General features: G+C 46.7%; 1 protein-coding gene across 4 annotated transcripts in view; it reads right to left on the reverse strand.

Moving 5' to 3' along the window:
- Positions 1–26,158, reverse strand: part of DOCK8 (dedicator of cytokinesis 8) — a 162,571-nt gene that overhangs the window by 119,677 nt on the left and 16,736 nt on the right. For all 4 annotated transcript variants that reach the window (XM_081880898.1, XM_081880897.1, XM_081880896.1 and 1 more), the window contains 6 exons: positions 17,393–17,464; positions 14,664–14,787; positions 12,767–12,979; positions 10,974–11,059; positions 9,209–9,275; positions 7,788–7,937 (listed from right to left, as the gene is read on the reverse strand). In XM_081880898.1, the coding sequence (XP_081737024.1) occupies positions 7,788–7,937; positions 9,209–9,275; positions 10,974–11,059; positions 12,767–12,979; positions 14,664–14,787; positions 17,393–17,464 (712 nt within the window). The remainder of the gene's footprint in view (positions 1–7,787; positions 7,938–9,208; positions 9,276–10,973; positions 11,060–12,766; positions 12,980–14,663; positions 14,788–17,392; positions 17,465–26,158) is intronic.

Genomic DNA, 26,158 nt, shown 5'->3' on the forward strand with positions numbered 1-26,158 from the left:
CAACCCTGCCGGGGCAGCCCTCTCCCCTTTGGCCCGTTGACAGCGGTCACACCCACGTACATACTCTTGTACATCTTCCCTCACCCTTGGCCACCAGAACTGCCTGGTAACCAGCAACATAGTTTTGTGTTGACCAAAGTGCCCCGCTGTTGGGTTGTCGTGAAGCTGTTTGAGCACCCTTTCCCTCAAGGTCTCCCCTGGTATGTACATTGCCCCCTTGTAGTACAGCAGCCCGTCCCTTTCCTCAAAGCCTCCCGGGTCTCCCCTCGCTTCCCTGAGTTCCCTGATTCTGGTTTGAGCGAATTCGTGGCGAACCAGCTCGGTTAGTTCTCGTTTTCCCACCAACGCTCCTCCACACACCCATCGTTCCTCTGGGAACACGTGTCTCACTTCCGGCGGTCCCTCTCCCTCCGTGTACTCCGGCTTCCTGGACAGCACGTCTGCCCTCACGTTCTCTTCTCCTGGCACGTACCGGATCTCAAAGTAGAACTTGGAGAACTCCTGTGCCCACCGAATCTGTCTCTGGTTGAGCACTCGAGCCGTTCTCCAGTATTCCAAGTTCTTGTGGTCCGTGCACACCTGGATCTTGTGCTGGGCTCCTATTAACAGATGTCTCCACTGCCGAAAGGCTGCGTAAATTGCAAGCACTTCGCGATCATACACCGTGTAGTTTTGTTCCGACTTGCTCAGCTTCTGCAAGAAAAAGACGCACGGCCTCCAGCTCCCCTGCTGGGGCCCCGGCTGCAACAACACCGCTCCGACGGCCTAATCCGATGCGTCTGTCTCCAGCCTCATTGGCTTCTGCAGATCCACGTGCAGGAGTTGCTCCTCTGAAGCGAACGCCTTCTTTAGCCTTTCGAAGGATTGTTGGGCACTTTCGGTCCAGACGAACTTCTTCTTGCTACTGAGACAATCCGTGATGGGTGCGGTCAAGTGGGCAAAGTTTTTGATGAACTTCCGGTAGAAGTTGCTGAACCCTAGGAACCTCTGCACATCCTTTCGTGTTTTGGGAGGCTTCCACTCCAGCACTGCCTGCACCTTGCTGGGGTCTATAGCCAGGCCCCTGTCTGACAACTTGTACCCTAGGAACTCCACTTCCCTGGCATGAAATTGGCACTTCTCCAGCTTGACCCACAAATGGTGCTTCTGCAGTCGCTTTAGCACTTCCCTGACGTCCTGAACATGCTGTTTCTCATTGTCCGAATAGATTAGGACGTCGTCCAGAAATGCTACGCAGTTCTTGTACAGCAGGGAACCCAACACGTGGTGCATGAAGGCTTGAAAACAGGCGGAGCCTGACTGTAATCCAAATGGCATGACCAAGTACTCAAAGGCCCCTAGGGGGGTGAACATGGTGGTTTTCCATTCGTCCCCCTCCCTCATCCTAATTAAATTGTACGCTCCCCTGAGGTCCAGCTTGGTGAAGATCTTTCCCTTCCTCACCCGTGTTAAAATGTCATCAATTCTGGGCATTGGGAAGGTCACGGGTTCTGACACAAGGTTCAACCGCCTATAGTCTACGACCAATCTGGGCTGATTAGTGTTTTTTTTGTCCACAAAGAACACAGGGCTGCCCCCCACTGCCTTAGATTCTCTTATGAAACCTCTTTTCAGGTTCTTGTCAATAAAGTCCCGCAACTCCTGCATCTCCCGATCCGACATGGCATACAGCTTCCCCACTGGCAGCTGCGCCCCTGGGAGTAAGTTGATTTGGCAGTCAAAGGGCCTATGTGGTGGCAGCCTGTCAGCCTCCCTCTCGCTGAAGACCTCCTGCAGGTCAGCATACTGTGGCGGCACCTCTCCTCTCGGCTCCAGTGCTGTTCCCGCCACTCTGGCCACCCTCAGCCTTGGCCTCTCCTCCCCCAGACAGTGTTCCAAACAGTGAGCTGACCCAAAGGTGACTGTCCGCTGATGCCAAGCCACCACTGGATCATGTAGTGCTAGCCAGCTCATGCCTAATATTATTGGGGGTGCCGCCAGTGTGGCCACGTGAAAGGCAATGGTTTCCGTGTGCCTGGAAACCCTCATTCTCATTGGTGGGGTTTGATGCGTCACCTCCCCTCCCAGCAGTTCCCTGCCATCTATCGTGGTCACTTGGAGGGGAAAATCTAGTGGCAGTAGGTGGAGTTGGTGCTCCAGTGCGAACTCCTTGCTGAAGAAATTGCAGGAGCTGCCTGAATCCAGCAGTCCCTTTACCTTGACTGGGTGTCCATTTGGGAGTTCTAGCACCACCTCTATGGCTATTGACGCCTTGGGGGGGTCTGGTTGGGGCACTTCCATTAGTTGCTGGCCTGGCTGCTGTCCCCGATGGGCAGCCAAGCGTTGGCGTTTCCCTGCACCTTCTCCTCTGCCCCCTCCTCCTCACCAACAGTGGCTCCCACCATCCCTTGCCAAGCCTTTCTTTGTGGACAAGCCCTGGCAAAGTGTCCTGGCCGTTGGCAGAGGAAACACTTCTTGGTGCTTTTGCCATCCTTTCCCTCCCTCTTGCGCCCTTTGCTGGCGTTTGAAACCTTGCGCGCACGCGTGCCATCGATTTCCATTGTCTCAACGGACCGGGAAGGCTGCCTTGGCATCTCAGGAATACGGTAGTCAGGGCAATGCTCTCCTCTCCCTTCCCACCTCTCCAAAGCGTGCGCTTCCTGTCGCACTCCTATCGCAAGCACAGCTTTGGTCAATTCGTCCATCGATTGTGGGCGGGGCGCGCGGGAGAGCTCGTCCTTCACCGCTGGGGACAACCCCTCCTCAAACAGCATTTGTATAGGTGGGGAATCTAGGTTCCATTCCAGCCGGTGTATTAACATCGCAAAACGGGACCAATAGTCTCTAACTGATAGGTCCCCCTGCTTGCACCTCATTAGTTCCCGCTGGGTCACACTCTGCTCCACTTGGCTTGAATACATCGCGTCCAAAGCCTGAAAGAACTTCCGAAGGTCCCTCATGGCAGCATTCTGCGTGGCCATTAGGGGCCTGACCCATTCACGCGCCCCATCCTGCAGATGCCCCAAGATATATGCCACCCTCTCTGCATCATCAGCAAAGTCATCGTGCTGCAGTTCCAAAGCGTACTCTATTTCCATCCGGAACGCATTATAGTCCTGGGGCTTCCCCCCAAACTTGTGTACCAGTCCGGGCACCTTCCTTGCCATGGGGGTGGGTCTGACCTGCGCATCCTGAGCTCGCCTTTCATCCAACCGCGCCGTCAGCAGAGCTACACGCTGTTCAAATCCCGGTTCCTCTCCACCAGATTCTGCACACTCGTAGCTTGCTCCGCGGCGCCGGCACCTCCAGTCTGACTCATGGTCTCCTGCCTGTGCACAAGTAACGTCAGAGACACTGACGGATTGCTGTAATGGTTATAAAGGGTTACTTGTGCGTAAGTTGCCGTTACTTTTGGCTAGATCGCCTGGCTAACCATGCCTTGGCTGACAGCCCTCACTCCGTGGCCGTTCAGTCACTTGCAGAATCCGTCAGTGGGCGTTTCTTGAACCGCTTCCTACTCTCCCTGCGCGGGACTCTTCTGCACAAGGAAGGAGTGGGCAGAGGCGTGCCCATGCTCTCTCCACTGGTCTCGGGTGAAGAGTCTTGGAGACCTCTCTCCGAATCCTCCATCTCCCTCCCTTCTCTACTGGTGTTACGCTGAATTCCTTCCCCCCTGCTGGTCCCCTCTCCTGCATCGCTTTGGAGCCTAGCCTCCACCTCTCGCTCCGATGTCAGTTCCCTGACAATTAGCAAACAGCTGTGAGGAGAATCAGAATTTACAGGGTTAAATAGTTCTGTGTAACGTCTCTGCATACTGAGGCATTGTTTCTTTCACATATGGGAATCTTTCTTTGTATGTGAGTTACTTTCACTTTTCGCTGATGAGCCGGAGAGAATGTCTGCTCGATCTCCCGGCTGATTTATTGTGTTTTTCTATACATGATTAAAGCCTTCTTAGATTAGCAAGAAGCTTGCGTACAGACTATGATTTATTGCACCTACACAAGGCACACACCGCTGCTGCGATACTCTGCTTGGAGCCAGGAAGAAGTCTGAAGACTCAGAGAGGCACAGGAAAGTGTGCTGGACACCATTCTAACCATTCTAAATCATTCTAATGATTTCCATTCATGATGTTAAAATATATAAATTTATAAAGCTTCAAGTGAGGAACTCAAACTATTATCTTTCTTTTGCCCTGTATGTGAAAACTGTTCTATTCATAGAGATTCCTTCTTTCCATATATGGCACTGCCTCTTTTACTTCCCAGCTGTTTTCTCCCATCATGGCTACTGGCAGAACTGAATCTCCAAGTTTCTCAGGGGTCTTATCTCTCCATCCCTTGCTTCAATGTCTTCAGAACAGTGACAGTCTGCTAGAAACCATTCTGTCTCACTAATAAAACACGTTGCAGATCTTCGCCATTTTCCCCTCAGACTAGAAAAAGGTGGGCAGTTTTCGAACACGCTGAAGATTTAATACTCCTTTCCAACTCCCAGAATCTCTGCAGCATTCTTATCACAGTCCCCCAAATTATTTTCCTTCCAGCAAGAGATTTATGGCTCTGTTAAACTTTATCTTATATTACACTCTGTCAGTAGAACACACAAATCTGTCTCTTTTTCCTTGTCTGTTTTTTTAAACAGAGGTGAGGGGAATTACTCTGTCTTTCCAACACATCATACTTGAGCTTCCCCTCCCCCTCCTTTCTTCATTTCAGATCACACAGTTTCCATTTTTGCTTGTTAATATCAATATTACCTCTACGTCCCTGCCTCACTTGTAAATATCTTTTTATCTTGTATTCTGGAGAGGGTTGCAGAATCATAAATATATAAAAGAAACTTAGAATAAACAAACCATAGGCTTCCCTCTCCCCAACTGACTCTCACGCCGAAGTAAATCTTATCTCAATTCAAACCTTTGATCCATGCAGCTGATATGATCTGCAATATGTTGTTGCAACCCTTTTCCAGCACGTGCCAGTACTTTAAAGCAAATTAAAAATCCAATTTAACGGAGAACCTCTGCTTCCTAATGGCAGCATAGGAGGGTTTTCACCAGGCAAAGTGCTTTTGAACTCATAGCCTCCCTGGCCCCCGCAATCCATGCTGGAGCAAGAGCCAGGTGCCAAGACAGACTGCAAGTGAAGCCCATTACCCCCATCCCTGGGGGGAATTTGCAAGAATGATTTACCCTCTATCATCCTTGTTTTTTCTTTGCCGACATTCTCCTGCTGTCGTGGGGGCTGCCTCTGTTAAGGCAGACTGGAACTGGAAGCCCTTAAATAATGTTTCAACATGAATAGAAATTGCCAAGAATACAGCTGATGATTAAGTGATAATTTTGGGTAATGGATTGCAATTGGAAATCATTTAAAATATTCATTGCAGCAACATCAAAAACTAAGGATGCATTGACAACGGCGAGTGGAAGGTCACTTAAATAAAACTGTATTAATTTGCTAATAATTTGTAAAAATTGGGCTGTAATTTGGAAAATCAATAAAAATAATTGGAAGCATGATAAGCCCATGGACAGCATCAACTTATCTATATACTGTCACCCTATGAAACTTTTCTGGAGCTGGGGGGAGATTATCTTTGGAGAAAATACTTAATGGGCCAGATGTGGATCATGGGCCCTAACTGCCTGCCCCTGCTTTAGAAAGGTGGCTGGTCCACATAAATCAGTAAGTCAAACTATGGCTTAGAGAGGCCGCATGAATGTGCAAGGACCCAGGGAGATTGTCTCCCCAATCCTTTTCACGGTTATACTACACTAAGCTAGGCCAAGGTTTGGTTTAGTGCGTGATCTGAACCAAGGTTTGCAGTTAAGCTCTCAACTCCCTGACCAGGTTTGATCTTCGTTACATCTGGTTAGTGAAGAAAAAGCTTAACCATGTGCCCCTGATGCTCCAAATGGTATGGCAGTAAATAAGACTGAGCAGGAGCCCAAGTGGCCATGTGCTCCTCTCCAGGAGCCTGCAAGTGTACATGGTGTTGCTAAATCTGCATTTGGCTTAGTGGGAGCCAGGTCACTGTCACGGAGCTAGCTGAGACGGCTCCTGAGTTGGATGAGGAGGAGCCAGCAGAAGAGGAAGCACTGGAAGGAGTGGGAGAGCAAGGGGAGGTGGAGGCAGGGCTGCCTGATGTTTGGGAGCCCCAGACCACTCCAGCTCTGGCACAGAGGGAGAAGGCACACCACTGTCCTGCCCAGGACAGTAGGGGGTTAAAGCGTAGGGAACAACACAGACATATGAGATTACCCAGACTGCTTTGCTGGAGGCGGAGGCGGAAGCCCCCACTGCCAGGATTGGTTGCCGATGATTCAGATGCATGAAGAGATGCTCTGTACTTTGTAAATATTTGTACAATAAAGACTGTAAATACCACTACCGTCAAGCCGAGGGATTTATTGCGAAGGGCAAACCTCCCCCCCCTTTACAGTCATGCTCAGTACACTCAAGAGAATTTTATCGTGTCCGATCTTTCCATAAAGTTAATATACCGTATTTTTCGCCCCATAGGATGCACTTTTTCCCCTCCAAAAATGAAGTGTGTGCGTCCTATGGGGCGAATGCAGGCTTTCGCTGAAGCCTGGAGAGCGAGGGGCATCGGTGCGCACCGACCCCTCTCGCTCTCCAGGCTTCAGGAAGCTATCCGCAAGCCTTTCAAGCCCGGCGGGAGTTCCTGCGGGCTCACAAGGCTTGCTGGCAGCAGCCTGCAGCCCTGGCAAGTGTCTGCAAGCCTTGCGCGCCCGGCAGGAGCTCCCGCCGGGCGCGCGAGGCTTGGGGCGGCAGCCTGTTGCCCGAAGCACAGGGAGCCCTCCGGAGGGCTCCCCGTGCTTCGGGCAAGTGTCTGCAAGCCTTGCGCGCCCGGCAGGAGCTCCCGCCAAGCACGCAAGGCTTGGGGCGGCAGCCTGTTGCCCGAAGCACAGGGAGCCCTCCGGAGGGCTCCCCGTGCTTCGGGCAAGTGTCTGCAAGCCTTGCGCGCCCGGCAGGAGCTCCCGCCGGGCGCGCGAGGCTTGGGGCGGCAGCCTGTTGCCCGAAGCACGCGGAGCCCTCCGGAGGGCTCCCCGTGCTTCGGGCGAGTGTCTGCAAGCCTTGCGCGCCCGGCAGGAGCTCCCGCCGGGCGCGCGAGGCTTGGGGCGGCAGCCTGTTGCCCGAAGCACGGGGAGCCCTCCGGAGGGCTCCCTGTGCTTCGGGCGAGTGTCTGCAAGCCTTGCGCGCCCGGCAGGAGCTCCCGCCGGGCGCGCGAGGCTTGGGGCGGCAGCCTGTTGCCCGAAGCACGCAGAGCCCTCCGGAGGGCTCCCCGTGCTTCGGGCGAGTGTCTGCAAGCCTTGCGCGCCCGGCGGGAGCTCCCGCCGGGCGTGCGAGGCTTGGGGCGGCAGCCTGTTGCCTGAAGCACGCAGAGCCCTCCGGAGGGCTCCCCGTGCTTCGGGCGAGTGTCTGCAAGCCTTGCGCGCCCGGCAGGAGCTCCCACTGAGCGCGCAAGGCTTGGGGCGGCAACCTGCCGCCCGAAGCACGCGGAGCCCTCCGGAGGGCTCCCCGCGCTTCGGGCGAGTGTCTGCAAGCCTCGCGCGCCCGGCGGGAGGTCCCGCCGGGCGCGCGAGGCTTGGGGCGGCAGCCGCGGCTGGGGGGGGGAATAATTTCTTTTTATTCATTCCCCACCCCAAAAAACGAGGTGCGTCCTATGGGCCGGTGCGCCCTATAGGACGAAAAATACGGTACACAAGTTTGCTTATTCTGCATCAGTTCTAGTTAGAGTCAGAAAATACGATTTTAAAATCCACAAATATGACTTACCTTCACTACTAGATAGATATCCGGAGATGGATATGTTACAGAAAATACTGCAGACCTTGCCTGACTAGATGAGTCAATACATGGTACATGTGATCGCAAGAACCCTTTGAATTGTTCAGAGTTCAAGTCACAATGAAAATTTTCTGAGATCTTTAAAAAAAATGTAAAAACAAAAAGACATTTCACAACTTTTGCAGGAACTGGTGCACAACCTATCATAAGTAAATAATCACAGCATTCTCACAGGCCCATAAAAGATCAGCGTACACAGTTGGGACTGATGAGCATTTACTGTTCCCAACTCTAATCCTGCGGAAAGCCATCTAATTCAGATTTTAATTTGATCATGACTTGTTTTTAAGAGGTGATTTAATTATTGTTTGATTTTTTATCAATGTTATATATTTGATATTAGGCGCCCTGAGCCCAGTCTCAGCCGGGGAGGACAGGATACAAATAAAAGTTGTTTTGTTGTTTTTTTAATTATTATTATTATTATTATACTAATGTGTGTGAATTTTGGTGTGGGTGTTGTTTTAAGCACTGGAACAGAGCCAGTTGCTTTAGAGGTGAGATTGCACAGCTTCAGTGGACATTTTGGCTCTGGGGAGTCAGAGAAATGTGATTTTTTACACTCAGGAACTCTCTCTAATCCCAAAGGTCCCTCTGCAGGATTCTGGTGAGGTTAAAATGAAAGAACCACACAAATGCAAATACTGTATTGGTTTTTAGCCAAGTAAATTCTACTCAGACCAGACCCACTGAAATCAATTGTCCTAAATTAGTTACGCCCGTCAACAGGCCTGTTCTCAATTTAATTAGCTCTGGATACAACCCAGAGACAGAATCTCAAAAGTCCGCCAAAATTAGTTCTCACTCATCCATCACTGTGTCTAATTAATTGCAGTGGATAAATAAGGTGGTGGTTTTCTCAAAGCATATTTTAGAAACTGCTGAATTAATTTCATAATGACTGATTTTATTTTGCAAAACATGGCAAGCAGCTTATTATGGTTGATTATTATGATTCATAAACTACAGTCAGTTGTGAAAATGTTGCGTTGCACAAACTTAAGGATAGGGTACATCCAAAGGATATTTACCGTGTGGTGACCATTTGTCAATATATTGTTGCAGCATGCATGCAGCTAAGGGGAAATCTATGGCTACCTATCACATTCGGACACGTCCCATGCCTCTGCTACCTTACTGCTTCAACTGATTGCAGAGCTCTGGTAAATGTTGCCTCAACTTTCCATGTGGCTTCCTATCTCCCACAGTCATCTGTAGCCACCCAAAGCACAGTACCAACAATTCATATGTGAACAATTTTGAAATGAGGGAGGGGGTGATGTTTTTAACTAATGCCTTGTTTACATTGTTTTATCATTACCCTTGGTTTTGTTCATCTGCACTCTTACCTTTTTCCTTTCTTTTATATCATAGAGGGCTAAGCTTGCGAATAATGGCTCAATTTCTATCTCAAATCTGAAACAGGAAAAGATGGGGTACTGATTAATAACTATGCACATTTGACACATGTAAACAAAACAAAACACAAGGGTTAATGTGCAGTATCTGTGCACTGGCAACATTAATTTAACTCAAGTTCTGGCTTGTCCCTTTAATCCTCCTTCCCTACTCTAACCAAACTTTAAGTGTATGTGCTTTGCATATTCTTCACTTCCAACCCGTCTCCCTCCATCTTTCCTTCTGTTTTTCTCCACTGTCCTTTTTACATTGTAAGCTCCTCGGGGACAGAGACCTGGCTGTTTCTGCCTATGACCAACTGTAGATGATGATGTCAGGCTCGGGGAATTCTATCCCTCCCCTGGTGGCAGCAAGAAGCAGGGAATATCAAAGAGAGTCCTGACTAATGAGTTTATTTAATCATCACTGTGAGAGACAAATAAATTGATGGTGTTGCTCCAACTGAGTTCCTCCCTGCTCCCTTCCTAGCAACAGCACCTCGCACTCTTAACAAACGCTGAGTTCTAGGAGATGGGGGGTCAGCTATACTCTCCCGTGACAACATGTCAGCTGGCTGCTCTGGCTCTGTATCCCCCTTCTCTTCTCCCAACACCTCCCAACTCTTCTTTTTGCCTGTCTCTGAGCCGTGATCTTCCTCAAACCCCTGCTGTAAATTAATACTGCCTTCCTCTTCTCTGGAAGCTTCAGCGGGGGGGGGGGGGCGGTCTCCTCAATCTCCCCCCGCCTTAAGCCCAGTCCCTGACAGACGATGATGATAAAATCTGAGATACACATTTGATTATCAGTCCACTACATTTTGACTTCTGCCATAGTAAAATAGCATTTGATATTACATTTGGTCTTTGTTAGCTTAAATTTGTTCCATTTTTAAAAAGAAGAGCACATTGTCAGATACAAGCAAAATGGTTGTCAGTGATAATATGAAGAGGAATATATGGGTTACTATTAATTGTTCACTATTATTAGTGCATTTTGGCAATTTTTCCATATTACCGTATGGGCCCCAATATAAGCCACTCCCTTAAAATTCCACAGGCGCTCACACCCATTCCGTTTTACCGTATGTCTGTTTCAGCAGCGAAGCCAATTTTTGTAAGTTCGTGAATTTAAGCTGCACTTTAACTTTTCATGGTCGGAATTTGGAAGAAAAAAAAGTGTAGCTTATATTCAGGCCAATATGGTATTATTATTTTCAATCCAGCAGAAAACAGCAGATCCGTAGGTGGGTTTCTCCCCTCTTCATGGCCTTCAAAGCCAAAAAAACTTCAGTTAAACTAAGACATGAGAAGGTTTTTTAAAATATCCTGAAGTAGAGACAAGGCTTGCAAAATACTAGACGGGTAAATATTTCAGGAGGCTACCTCTGTAGGTGGTGTACTGACTGTGAGAGAATCAGAAACATTTCACACAAGCAAAAGACTACCACGTTAGAGAGAAAAGTTCAACACCTGTCCTCTCACTGATCTGCTAATTTTCTTTTTTGCCTAAAGAAAAAGGTAAATAAGGGAAGAATCCACCAATATGATCTCACATCTGCAGGCTGAAGTTGCAGAGTCTATTCTACCATCTCAGAAGTGTCCCACCTCATTCTACTGCATGTGCAGGTGTAACCTCAACCTCTGAAGGTCACATGATGGAACAATATCCAAACCTGAAAACATGCCCTGTGGAACCAGAAGTCACAGAGATACTTACTTCAGAGTCTGTACTTTCACCAATATCCTATTGCCCAGATATTCCTTGGGGCACTCAGGCACCGGACGTATTTCCACAGCATCCTCCTATTAACAAACACATTATGGAACAGTTCTTTTTGATCCAAATATTTATGATGCTTCTGTGTTATCGGTCCCAACAAAAGCAGACGTAACCCAGGCTGCACACAAAACAACAAGGGTGATATCCAACTAAATCATATCCAAAGCAGATCCACTGAAATCAAAGAATGCAAGTAACTTAAGTCCATTGATTTCAATGCGTCTCCTCTGAGAAGGGGGTGGGGAACCTCAGGCCTTAATTTTGCCTCTGGCCTGGCATGTGGCACTTGGAATGTTTCCAAGAGCAGAATAGGTCCTCCCTCTGAAAAGGCTCCCCAGTCTTGACTTTGTGCATGACTTAGTTTGGTAACATTCAGTAAGATACTCACATACAGTGGTACCTCGGGTTAAGAACTTAATTCGTTCTGGAGGTCCGTTCTTAACCTGAAACTGTTCTTAACATGAGGTACCACTTTAGCTAATGGGGCCTCCCACTGCCGCCGCGTGATTTCTGTTCTCATCATGAAGCAAAGTTCTTAACCCGAGGTAATATTTCTGCGTTAGCAGAGTCTGTAACCTGAAGCGTATGTAATCTGAAGCGTATGTAACCCGAGGTACTACTGTACAGATCTCCCAAACCATATGCTTCAGGCAATTCAACCAACAAGTCTGCCATGAACAAGTTGGAGCAAAGCCATTAATCCTTTAAATTTAATTTATAACCTACATGCTAATCCCTTTAATGTATTCCTTCAGCTGAAGTCGGAAATGCCAACCCACCTCACAAACCCTTCTAGTTCTAATGAAAGAATGAGATATCTGCACATGAAACCTAAGGAAAGTAAGGCTGATCCACAAGGCCATAACAGGCTTTCATTTGATTGTGGAATGGCAACTTTTAATTAGCTCTCATTGAAGTTGGAGTGAATTTGGCTGCATGATAATCTGAGCGCTCCATCAGAGCTCAGAGGTAATGATTTAGTATCATGGCAAAAAGCCACATTTCAGGCTTTGTCTGAGGTTCTGGTTTTCCACAGGTTGAGGTTCTTTACTGGATACACTTGGCACACTTCTAGCCTGTGGGATCTGTGTGTGACACTTATTTCCCCTATAAAGTCATGGTAAGATGTACTATCTGTTCCAAAGAGGTGCACTCTTTGGAGCAGATACCCAAGGCTATATTCGACATCATGAGAATGAGGGTCCTAAATGTAGGACAGAAGGCTGGATGACCACATTTTGAAGCAAGTGAAGCAATGAATGTTACTATAGAAAGAACCTCCCCCCGAAAAACATACTAAATTCAGAGTCTAAACTTATCTATGTGCACCACTGACAAGAGAATGTAGAGCTGCTGTCAACCTGAGTTGATTCCTCTTACATGGAACTACACATTGTGTCATGCTACTGTTCCAATCCAACTTAAGGAGGAATATAACTGCACCAACAGAGACACGTTCTAAGAGCATGTTGCCTTTCTACAGCCTCTGGCAACCTGGTGCTCTGGCTGAGGATGCTGGATGTTGTAGCCCAAAACATCAGGCGTGACCAGGTTGGCAAAGCCTGCACTAACATAACGTGGTCAACACAGAGACAGCAAGCAAAGCACATTGGTGAGATGTTTTGTGGGCACAGACTGAGGCAAGCTCACAACTCTTGTTTGAATCTTAATTCTTTGTGAGATATTTCCTTGTTAAGCATGCAGCTGCACAATGCAGGTTTATGGCTCACCTCATCTATACTGGGATACAGTGCAAACAGTTCTGCAGGCCTGTTGGCTTGTCGTTGCTCCTCATTTTGCCTTCGAAACTCTTCTGCACTAATGTGCTGCAACAGGTCTGCCAGACGAGCATCTGGCTGTAGGCTGCGCAGGTCAAAGTCCCCAGATGTCAGTGTGGCTCGACTGGAGTCATCACAGAGGACTTTTAAATGCCTGGGAGCTGTCTGCTCAAGTGGGCATGAAGTAGGAGGCAACATCATTAATCACTTTTTAGTTCGCAGATGTTAAAGATACTCAGTATTTCTCTGCCATAATTCTTTTTCAACTCACTGCGATAATACCTTTGAAAGAACTATTCTCCAAAACAAGTAACAGATGATACTGACAGACTAAGGCCAAGCCAAATATTTCCCCCTTTGTTTTTGTGGGATCGTTTCTCCCCTGCAGAAAACGGGCAGGAGTTTGGGTTCTCACAAGAGAAGTGATTGAATTCTAATAACTTCAGGGTAGGGGGGTAAAGAAAAGGTGGCATGGTTTCTCATTTTTCTTTATTTCATCATTATTATTATTATTATTATTATTATTATTATTTCAAAAAATGAAAGATAGGGTAGAAGCTCTGGTGATATTTATGAACTGCAACCTTTACTGGAAAAGGGAAGGGTGCACTGATATTTCAGGGGTGAAATCACTGGGACCATATGGAGAGCCAGTCACATTAAAGCATTGTCATGTGAAATGCCCTCTCCCCAGTTGTAGTGCAAGTAGCCACACATGGATAAAGATGGGCTTTGGGCACTGGCAGAGGAAGAGGAGTGGGGGGGGAATGCACCGCCCCCACCAGCACGATCCTGGTGGGGTTCCATTGTGGCTGTGCCCCCTCACATGCTGGGCGACCCGCCCCCGCAGGCAGTGCCCCCACCCCCAGAATGCACGCCACGCCCCTGCGGTCAGCGCACCATGCCTCTGGGACGTGTGCCAGCCCCGCCCCACCCCGCCTGCTCTCCGCCCCCCCCCCCCCGGTGCCAGAGCATGTATTGCTATGAACAGTGCTATTTTTCTAGAAAAAGAGATGCCGGAAATCACTGTGAATGCCTCCCTTGTTCTCTTATAATGACAATGGTGCCCAACTGAGAGGTGCTAGAATTGAGTTCCAGTGGCTAAAAAAAGCTCAGTTTATGAGGGGGTTTTTTGGGGGGTGCCAGATCCCTCTAATCCCTGGATCCAGCAAGTGTTAAAATCTAATCAAGTCAAGCTAATTTCCTGGTGAGGTGATGGGCTATTAAGGCGTTTGGTGTGAGATGACCTCCTCCTTCAACGGATAAAGTCAGAGTTTGGAGTAGTAAAGAATTGTGGCAGTGATGTGACCTAGAAGAAAAGCAGCAAGCTGGAGAGAGAAGGATATTTGATTTCTGTTTGAATCCAAGGCTGCAGCTATGAGAGAAACAATACCCTTTTGGGGTGTTGATGCTGTGAACCTCTACATTGTAGGCCCATGTTATATATAGGTGTAAATAAATCATACATCACAAAGATACCAGTCTCCACCGTGCCTTATTTCCCAAAGGAAACACAACCCCTGCATAAGCGCCTGGAACCCCTGAAATCTCACATCGCTTGGAGATTGGGGTGTCGTGCAACAATATTAAAAATTTCAAGTGATTTGCCCTTTAGAGTCATTAGATTTACCAATGAGCATGTGATGAATTAAATATCTAGTGTGCCTAATATACCAAATACATATTTGGTATGTAGCGGGCAAGAATGCAATTAGTTGGGTGCTGCCCTGAGTGGCTGGGGAAACCCAGCCAGATTGGAGGGGTATAAATAAATGATACTGCTGCTGCTGATAGTTCTACCCCTCTTCCCTGTTCAGCCCAGGCCAGAAGCTATCTCAAAGGAAAATACCTGATAATTTGAATCACTGTCATCTAAAACTTCAGATTCAAATGTTTGCTTTTGAAGGGACTTGTGGAAATCGCTCCGGGATCCCCTTTTCGTTAAGATGAATGTCTCATTACTTCCTTGGTTTCTTAAATAATAAAAAATAACATGTTAGATTTCAATTAAAATGGGGGGGGGGGAGCACAATTGCTATCAAATAAATAAGTTCAGCTGAAATATCATGGCATCCATACAATAGTGCCAGTCTAATGAATTAACATATGTGCTTAAATGGAATATAAATTTATCATAATATACTGAAATGCTATATCCATATTATGAAGTTCAAGTTAAAGCAGATTACAAAGGATATTCCATGTTTATATTTATATTGTTCATCAAAAGAATGCCCTGCTCCAAAAGTCACTCAAAATAAACTATGTAACTGCCAAGCAGAGTGAGATTAGGATGCATACCCCCCCCCCCCCTTGAGCCTCCCTGGTCCTCTGCCTGCAACTGCTCTCACTGCATATGTATAGTATCCTTCCAGTGATGGATTTTCAGCTGCCCACGTTGAAGGCTGCCCAGAGTGGCTGCAGTAAGATGTGTGGGGTATAAATAGTAAAATTATCATTATGGAATGGGATGTCCCTATTTGCATCAGAGAAATGTTCGAGGTCATGCAATTATTGATCACAGAGACACTTTTTATTACATTTTGGGGGAGTAAATGAATTTGACTGAGAATGAAAAATGAAGCTATAAAGCACCTTACTTGCCTTCCCTGTTCTCCTTGGGCATGACCTTGCTTGGGAAACAGTCTTAACTACACAGCATTAAAGACAAGAGTGCTGGATAGTTTTTATTATGAAGCTATAATGTCTGAGAATTGTTTTCATGTGGTGAAAATGTAGATACTTCCTTTGTAAGCATTGAATGCTTTGCTGCTTTCATGTTTCAAAATACTGTAGATTCTGGCATATAAGACGACTTTTAAACTCCGGAAAAGAGGTTAAAAAGTCGGGGGTTGTCTTATATGCCAGGTACGGCTTTCTCCCGGTGCGGAGCCCACCCACTGCTGCTTCGGAAGCTGCCAAAGCTGCCGCCAAAGCAGCAGCAGGTGGTGGGCTCCGCTTCGGGCTGGGTGGCTTTCTCCCGGCACGGAGCTGCCCAGCGTATTAGGCGACTGGACTTAGAAAACGAACCACCAAATTGGCAACTGCAACTGCTGGAATCTACAGTATACCAGGATAGGCAAATAACCATCAAGTTGGAACCATTTGAAGTTGCCCTATACTGAGTCAGACTAATGGTTCATCTTTGTTCAGCACTGCCTACTCGGACTGGCAGCTGCTCTCCAGGGTTTCAGGCAAGAGTTTTTCCCCCAGCCCTGCCTGGAGATGCTGGGGATCGATCCTGGGACTTAACTTACTTAATCTTTATTTACGGCTATTAGCCCATAAAATATGTACAAACATAAAAGCACAGAAGCATAAAAACCAATACATCTAACGACAGAAGAGGAACACCACGATGCAAGGGTGGGACATTGAGCAGTGACAAATAACAGCTTGGGGCCCGGAAAGATCCAAGGGACAGTTCACAGAAAAAGGAGAACTGGAGACGAGATCCGTCATGCACTCTCATCATAACTGTCCGATTAGTTTTTGTTGTTGTTGTTGTTGTTTGGTGGTTTTTGTGTGTGAGATAACCGCATTCAGGAATCTCGCCACCTGCAGAGTTACAGAAGGATCCGTATCCTGCAAAAGCAGTGCGGCATGTGACTCAACAGGCCTGCTAACCAAGCGCAGTAAAGCAGGACCCAGGAATTTAGTCCTGGCTATGCTACGTAAGGGACAGTTGAACATTATATGTGGAAGAGATTCAACTGTTTTCCCGTCACACTCGCATAGCGGAGACACCAAACCCTTGGAAACTCCCGCTTGGACTACTGCAATGCGCTCTACGTGGGGCTACCTTTGAAGGTGACTCAGAAACTACAACTAATCCAGAATGCGGCAGCTAGACTGGTGACTGGGAGCGGCCGCCGAGACCATATAACACCGGTCTTGAAAGACCTACATTGGCTCCCAGTATGTTTCCGAGCACAATTCAAAGTGTTGGTGCTGACCTTTAAAGCCCTAAACGGCCTCGGTCCAGTATACCTGAAGGAGCGTCTCCACCCCCATCATTCTGCCCGGACACTGAGGTCCAGCTCCGAGGGCCTTCTGGCGGTTCCCTCATTGCAAGAAGCAAAGCTACAGGGAACCAGGCAGAGGGCCTTCTCGGTAGTGGCCCCCGCCCTGTGGAACGCCCTTCCAGCAGATGTCAAAGCAATAAACAACTACCTGACATTCAGAAGACATCTTAAGGCAGCCCTGTTCAGGGAAGTTTTTAACATGTGATATTTTACTGTATTTTTGGTTTTTATGGAAGCCGCCCAGAGTGGCTGGGGAGGCCCAGCCAGATGGGCGGGGTATAAATAATAAATTATTATTATTATTATTATTATTGGAAACGATCCTGGGACCTTCTGCCTGCAAAGCAAATGCTCTACCACTGAGCTATGGTCCTTCCTCCTTCTAGTTGCCAGGCCTTTCTAGACTGAGCCAGTGAGAATATCTTGTGAGAGACTAATCCTACATCTTGACAAGTTAAGGGACTAGTCAAAACAAAAGATGTTAATATTCCTCTGGGAAGAAAAAATATTTAAAATCATTGTTTTGACACTCTGCTGCAAATGTGGCACTTACTTTCGATTCACAATCAGCCAGTCACGAATATAGGTCTGAATACAATCCCGGACATGCGGATCCAACTCAGCCCTGGAGAGGGTACAAGAATATTAATATGCATAGCTAATTACAATGCACAACTTATTTTTTAGGAATATGAATGGGGAACTCCAGACTCGGGGGCCAAACACAACCTGCTAAATTTCTTTATCTAGCCTGCAGAACTTTCCCCAAGTCACATCCCTCAACAGCCCTAATTTACTCTCCAAGTGTTTTGTCCTGGCCAAAATGCATCTTTAAACTTTGAGCATGCCCCTAGCTTGTCTGCAAGGGAGATACTGAGGAGCGTGCGAGTGTGTGTAGAAATTTCCTACCATTACAAATGTAAAATTTACATTTGTTCCTTTGCCCGCTTCTTGTTCTGGCCCCATCCCCCATCGGCAACTGTCCCCACTCAAACATGGTCCAGAAGAGGATGTGGTCCTTGGGTTTAAAAGGGTTCCCCACCCCTGAATTATAGCTAAAAAGGAACAAACCATACAAAGCCAAATAATAAACCACACAAATAAAAATATCATTTTTTAAAAGGAGTATATTGTTTAAACTCCAAAAAATAATCCATGCAATCTCCAGCCAGTGAAGTGAGGAGCAGCAGGAGACTAAATAATTGGTCTTCTTGGAGTGGAAAAATTGGAGTGGAGGGAGAATGCATTCTGGCTCAAATGAGATAAAAGTAAAAAAGCTAAAGGACCCCTAGACGGTTAAGTCTAGACGAATTTGACTATGGGATGTGGCGCTCATCTCCACTTTCAGGTTGACGGAGCCACCGTTTGTCTGCAGACAGATTTTCTGGGTCACGTGACCAGCATAACTAAACCACTTCTGGCACACAGGACACTGTGAAGGAAGCCAGAGCACATGGAAACACTGTTTACCTTCCTGCCACAGTGGTACCTATTTATCTACTTCTGTTGGGATGCTTTCAGACTGCTAGGTTGGCAGGAGCTGGTTGCGTGGATTCGAACTGTTGACCTTACGATCTGCTAGCCCAAGAGGCTCACTGGTTTAGACGACAGCACCACCTGCGTTCCTCAAATGAGATAAACATTCATTTATCTCAAGCCTGGAAGGAGGAATTGCTAAGTGATGCTCGGGTCTTTGCTATCAGTGGCTACTAGCCATGGTGACTATGCTCTGCCTCCCTGTTCAGAGGCAGTCTCCTTGGGAATCCCAGTTGCTGGAAACCACAGGAGCGAAGGGGGCTCTTGTGCTCATGTCCTGCTTGTGGGTTTCCCATAGGCATCTGGCTGACTGCTGAACTAGATGGACCATTGGCCTGATTCTGCAGGCTCTTTAGGTTTTAAAGGATCAGGCAGTGCAACCTTCCCCAGCCTGGTGCCCTCTAGGTGCTCTCACACTCCAACTTCCAGCAGTCCCTAACCAACATGGCCAGTTGTCAGGGAGGACAGGAGCTACAGATGCAGCAACATCTGGAAAATAGGCAGTACTAAACGGAACAAGACAGACCAACAAAGAGACTCAGCGTTAGACACCTTTATCTGTTCACTCTTATATTTGGCCAGGGCATAACACTGCACCTGCTAAGTACTTAATTTGCTGTGTTGCCCATTCCTGATGTTTGCAGTAATTGGTAACTCAGCAAATGTCAAAATGCAGTGCCAGTCAGCTTTATCCATAACTTCTTCTAAACTTCCCTCCAAAGCACAGGTAGGTTAAAATTACATTCTCACTCTGTCCCACCCACGATATAGTGAAAAGAGAATATAGTGATTAGTGGATAGAGGAGGGAGCAGCAATATTAATACAGAGCTCAAATGAAGTGAGTGGCTCATGTGTGGCAGATGCTTGCATGTGTCAATAATAGCAGAAAAAGACCACAAGGTGTCAGCACAGCATCAAATTCTCACTCAAAGTGCATTTCAAAATGTTTTCATTGGTTTCCTAAGTCAATAGTGAACAGTGATAGTTCCTACAGTATCTGAAATGGATCGCACTCCAGCTTCCATCTGTATCCTCTGTTGATACAGGCTTGAATGTACCAGGCTTGATCTGTCATAAAGTATGGAAACTCTCAGATTCAAATATTTCAGAAGATTTATAGCCCCTTTAGAATACAGTGGTACCTCGGGTTACAAACACTGCGGGTTACAGACTCCACTAACCCGGAAGTAGTACCTTGGGTTAAGAACTTTACCTCAGGATGAGAACAGAAATCGTGCTCCAGCGGCGCGGCAGCAGTGGGAGGCCCCATTAGCTAAAGTGGTGCTTCAGGTTAAGAACAGTTTCAGGTCAAGAACAGACCTCCGGAACGAATTAAGTTTGTAACCAGAGGTATCACTGTACTGATCTGGAAGGTGTTGTTATTGTGAGAGAATTTGAATTTAATAGGAAAGCTGCAGTAATACCATAGACTGGCTCCCTGCAAAATATCTGTGATCTCTGCAATGTAAAGTCTCTATCTCTGTCCAGCCATACCTATTTTTGAATAGCTGAACTACACTGGAGTCTGCTGACCAATCTTTTTACAAGGGCAAATTGTTGCATATGAGATGCTATCATTGAAGTTTCACTGTCAGGTATTTAAAAATATACTTGCATCAAAGATGGTTTGTACTTTTATCTATGCACTTAGCTACTAGCACAGTTTCTCATGCCAGACATGGAATTATTTATAGGGTTATTGCAACCAAATCCTATGTAAGGTAAAGGTAAAGGGACCCCTGACCATTAGGTCCAGTCGTGACCGACTCTGGGGTCACGGCGCTCATCTCGCTTTATTGGCCGAGGGAGCCAGCGTACAGCTTCCGGGTCATGTGGCCAGCATGTGGCCAGCAAACCAGAGCAGCACACGGAAATGCCGTTTACCTTCCCACTGGAGTGGTACCTATTTATCTACTTGCACTTTGACGTGCTTTCAAACTGCTAGGTTGGCAGGAGCAGGGACCGAGCGACGGGAGTTCACCCCATCACGGGGATTCGAACCGCTGACCTTCTGATCAGCAAGTCCTAGGCTCTGTGGTTTAACCCACAGTGCCACCCACGTCCCATATATATATATATATATATATATATATATATATATATATATGGGACGCGGGTGGCGGGTGGCGCTGTGGGTTAATATATATATATATATTCTGCTTTCTTAAGACTAATGAAACTTATATCTAATTTTTAAAACAAACCTGTCCTGAGAGACATGTTTGATCAATATTATTTTACAGATAGCTTCGTATTTATACTTCACTTTTTACATGTTTTATAAGCCAGTCATTCAATGGTCTAAACTGAGGGCACATGCACTGCCTTGCCTCTACAACTGAGGGGGCCGGGGTCACGCAGTGGGTGCCCACACTGCAGGGCATGCTGATGTGTCCTGCAGGCATCACCCATCTTCCGCATGTGATGCGAGCATGCTCCACAGCGTGCATGCACAGCCGCCACAGAACCTTGAGGGGGCCTTGCTCCCTCACTGAAAGTTGCCCTTGACTGAGGGCCAGACATGATGCTAAATACATCCCATGACATGACTTAGTTGGGCCTTGTAAATTCCTAACCGCTATCAGGTTTGTGTCCTGACTTTCAATGGAGTTTGACCCATGTTGTACAGGAAGGGGAGAACCTTTACTTTCCCTCCAGTGGAATAATGCCTTTGAAGACAAACAGCCACTGTGTGTGTACTAGTGGGGAAGTGGGGCTGGGATCGTCACTGGGTTCTGATGAAAACCCACCCTCTCAGTGACTATTAACAATTTTAAAATGCTGTCAGAGGCAATATTCCTCTGGATACCAGTTGCTGGGACTCAGAAGTGGGAAGAGTGCTGCTACACTCATGTCGTGCCTGTGGACTCCCCTTGGGCTTCTGGGGGGCCACTGTGAGAATATGGACTTTTGGTCTGATCCAGAAGGGATTTTTTAATGTGCTGACTGTGGCACTTCAAGTGTCGCATCCAGGTTGAGGCCTATACATTATGTAATATGTGAGCTGTGACTAGGTTCCTCCCCACATAATTTTTTTGGAAGATTTAATTAGTAACTCTAAGCAAATGTTTTTTTAGATTAGGGCAGTGGCACTCTAGGAGAAGGTGTCTAATCCTGTCCTTATTTTTTAAATTTACTTATTTATTTAGATTTGGAAACTGTCCTTCAGCCACAGATCTCAGGGAGGTTCACAGCATAAAAATAAAGACACAAAATACATAATAAAAAAACCCCTAAACAATAACCCCCCAACACATTTGATGTCAGTCAGCCAAAGGCCTGGTTAAAGAAGAACATTTTTTTCAGATTCCCGGGTTGGCGCCTCCGGCAATGGCGGAGCTCCTCCGATTGGGAGGAACTTACTCCGTGAAAAACAGGGTCTGACCGCCACGGTGAAGGCGGAGACCCATTGAAATCACAAGCGGGAGAAGCTTGTGAACCTGGGATTCGGCTGGCACCTTTTGCGCCTCCCCTACTCGGGGGGAAACCCTGTTTTGGGGATCCGGAGCAACGTGGGGTGAGTGGCGCGGTGCTTTGAATCGACTGCTTCTTTCACGGAGTGAAGCCGCATTGCTGTTGCTGGAGAGCGCTGACTTTTTCCTGTGGACAATTGGATTTTAAACAACTACCCGTGAGTAGAACGGAAAATTGGATCTTTAAGTACCTTAATTTGGCGCTGAAGCGGGAAGGTCATAAACAGGAAGTCCGCCTTCCGCTTTTGTAAATAGACTGAAGCAAAGGCGTTACAAGCTAAAGTCTTTGAAAGCTTTTGACGAAGGATTAAATCTCCATTGGTTAAAAATACAAAAACCCCCTTGGAAGCAGGTGAAGAGGGGGAAATTTTTGAACTTAGTAAGCCTGCAGGAGTGAGGGGAAAATCAAATTACCATAGCTCTGAACCTGGGAACGGGCTGCCAGATGACGCTTGGGGAAAGTTTATTGACAGAACGGATTTGGGACTTCCGGGTCAGCGCCATCGGCGAATGGCGGAGTTCCTCCGATCGGAGGAACGGGCTCCGTGAAAATTGGGTCTTCCTGCCGCGGCGAAGGCGGGAACCCGCTAGAAATCCCAGGCAGAGAAGCCTGGGAACGTGGGGTTCGGCAGAGCACCAAGAGCACCTCCCCTACTCGCGGGGAAACCCCTCTTTGGGGCTCCGGAGTGGAGTGGGGTGAGCAGCGGGGTGCTGCGAACCGATTGCTACTTTCACGGAGGGAAGCCGCACAGCCATCGCCGGAGAGCGCTTGACTTTTTCCTGATGACAATTGGACTCTAAACAAGTACCCATGAGTAAAAACGGAAGATTTGATCAAGAAATCTATCAAATTTATGAATTAGGCAACGAAGCGGGAAGGTCTAAACAGGAAGTCCGCCTTCCGCTTTTGTAAACAAACTGAAGCAAAGATTTTGCAAGCTAAATAGCCTGGAAAATTGATTTAAAGATTGAAATTTCCTGCATTTATAACCAATAAAACCCCCTTGGTAGCAGGAGAAAAGGGGGGGTGAATCTTGATCGTCTAAGCCTGCAGAGAGAGAGTAAAGGAATATAAGTTTTCATCGTCCCAAACCTGGGGACGGGGTGTCAGGACAGAAATCGTTGGAAATGTCCATTGATTGAAAGCGGAACATTTTGACAGATAGTTAAAAAAAAAGAGAGAAACAAATTAACTTCAATGCTGCTTTCTGCATTTTTGTACTTTAAGGAAACAAAGTATTTGAAAATCGAAAGTAAATTTCCCTTTGTTGGATACATTTTAAAGATGGACGTAAATAGAAATTGTGTCCCCTAGAGGGAGCTTGTCAGTTTGTTGCTGCAGTTTACAGGGAGACTTTACAGCTGCGAGAATTAGACCATGGGACCAGTTATTCGACCTTGAACAGAAATGCGCTGGGAGGAAGCTCTGGTGTCTGCCCTTGGCAAAACAAATGCTATGCTGCAGCAGTTGCACGAGAAAATGAACTTGATGAATGAAAAGTTGGACTGTATGACTGCTGTAGCCAGTGAATATGAACTAACAGGAAACAAAGATAAAGAAATCTTGCAGCAACCAACTCAGGAAACTGGCTTGACAGGGCAAGTCCAAGGGCAGACGAAGATGGATCAGGTTGCGATTGCACCTCAAACGATACAAATGGAGAGACCCAAAGTCCTGCATGACCAAAAGCCGCAGTATTGGAAGATTGAACTTGGAGTGTGTCTGGAAGTGTTTCGAGTTAAGGAAGCTCTTAGCTCTGGTGGGACTGTGAAACAAGTTGACAACTATTTTTGGAATAACTATTTTTTGGATTACAAAACTAATCTGGGGGAGTGGGACTGTGGGGAATGGGCTAGCTTGATGAAAGAAAATGGACATTACCGGTTGGAATTCCCTGGAGACCCACTCCTCAAGGAGAAAGGGAAGAAACTACGAAAGAAACCAGCAAGGGACAGGGAAGGATGCAAGTATAAACAGGAACAAGAAAATCCGCAGAGGGGGCATAGAAGAGACCTAAGAGCCTCGGACATTAGAACACCAGATTGATGGGCTGGATGTAATGGTTAGAAAGGACTGACATAACCCGAGACCAGGAAGAAGGGACGTTGGATAAAATTAGGGGGGGGGGAGTTTATAAAAAAGAGAATTTTTTTCTATTTCTGGAATTAGTGTAACACTAATGAAACACCAGGGAATATGCTGGAAAGGAACTAATTGGCTTTAGTAGAAAGGTTTGAAGGAGTTATGTATAAATATGGCTTAAACTTTGAAATTATGGTTTTTAAGGTAAGATAAGTGTCAGGGGCTCAGGAGCAGAGGCACAGGAGAGGGAGGAAATGGAGAGCGAGGGGGAGGAATCCGAGGGGAGTGTAGGCGGTGACAGTGGTCAGAGGGATTCCACGAGCCTCTCCAGCGAATCGGAAGATTCACAGAAGGGAGCGCCGATGGCCAGGGCAAGGGGGGGGCCAAGGGGGAAACCCCAGAAGGAAGGGGCCAGCGGGGACTCCCAGAGCAGCAGTTGGAAATCAGGACCAGCTTCCCCACCAGAGCGCAGTGGGGGGGAGGAGTCCCAGGAATCGGGACCAGTGTTCTCACCACCAGCGAGAGGAGATGAGTCAGGATTGACCACGCCTCCATCGGAGAGCGGGGAAACGGTCAAGAGGAAGGTTACCGGCTGGGCGCGCGCGCCAAGTTCAAATGTACAGGCGAGCGGCACAGCAGGTAGCCCGGATAGGGAGCCAGGTCCTAAAGCCCGCCGGAAGGAGGGGCAAGACTCAGGGGGGTCAGCGTCAGAAGAGTCCAGAAAGGAGGAAACCCCAGGGGGCAGAAGGACCCAGAGGAGGAAAGAACAACGGAAGAGGTGGAGTAAGGCTAGAGTCTTAAACTGGTGTCTAGGAGGCGGAGACTCAGATGGAGCTTCGCCGGTCTAAGTTCTAAGACGTAGAGTTGCACGCTTCGGTTTGGAAATGGAAACTAATCTTCAATAAAGACTTTTATACGTTATTACTGGCTAGCGTTGGTCCTCTGTGAGCTGGGACCTGGAGGCAACTCTGACAATAAGGTTAAAGGAATTAACGGTAAATTGAATAATAGAATACTGTTAAGATAAACTATTTAAATAAAAATTGAGAAACATGGGAAGAATTTGCTGAAATAATGAATTAAGTTAGAATACAAAAAGGGAGGTGTGAGGAGGTCCAAGAAACAAGTAAATGAAAGGATGTAATCTAGATTTGTATCTTTTTTTATTTATTTATGTTTTTATATTTTTTTCTCTTTTGCTGTTGTATTTTCCTGTTTTTTCTCTTTTTTCATCCTTTTTTGTATGCCTGTGTATTTTTGAAATTTTGAATAAATATCATTTTTTTAAAAAAAGACAGAACGGATTTGACAGCCAGCTAAAATAAGAGTAAGATACTGTTCCCATTGTCCTCTTCTGCATTTAAAATGGAGGAAAAAGTAACTGAAAATCGTAACTATGTTTATTGCTTGAGTTGTGCTTGAAAGAACTGATACAAGTGGAGACTGTTTCCCTCTAGAGGGAGCCTTTGAAATTGTTATAGGAGTATAACTGGGAGGTCTCCAGCTGCAAGATAAGGATTCTGAGAACCAGAGATTGACCTTGGACCATTCAAAATGTTGATAGGAGAAGTTATTGTGACTGCATTATGTAAGATAAACTATTTGCTGGAAGAGCTTCATAAAAAGACGGATGGCATGACTTTTAAAATTGATAATTTGGAACAGAAAGTGACTAATTTGAGAGAAAAAGCGAGCACCAACACAGAAATAATTCAGGACCTGGCACAGGAACCTACTTTGGCAGAACAAATGGTGGATGAAAAGGAGAAAGTCGTTGTTTTTGAACCTAAAATAACACAAGCGGGATCCTTAGTTCTACAGAAGCAAATTGAAGACTATAAATTGAGGCCTTTTATGATTGAATCTAGAAAAAGCCAGATTTTTAGGATTGGATCCCGGCTTGGACTGAAGAAGGAAAGTTGGAAAGATCCCTCTACCCAGGGATTAATTGACTTTTGGGACATGGATGTGGAGGAGATTGAAGTTTTGGGGGCCTTTGGATTTGGAGGAATCTTGAAATACGTCCTGAAACACTGTATAGACCCTAGCTTCAACTATGGAAATTTGGCTGAACTGTCCAGAAGGAATAAAAGTAATGTTAGGATGGAGTTCTCTCGAGATTTGCTCTCTAGCATTAAAGAATATGAAGAAGATCTGCAGAAGGGACCTGGAAAAGAGTTAAGAGCCTCGGACATAAGATCTCCAGGTTGATGGACTATATGGAAT

The sequence above is a fragment of the Podarcis erhardii genome (assembly GCF_964252035.2).
Source record: "Podarcis erhardii genome assembly, chromosome: 11".
In the NCBI taxonomy this organism is placed as follows: domain Eukaryota; kingdom Metazoa; phylum Chordata; class Lepidosauria; order Squamata; family Lacertidae; genus Podarcis; species Podarcis erhardii.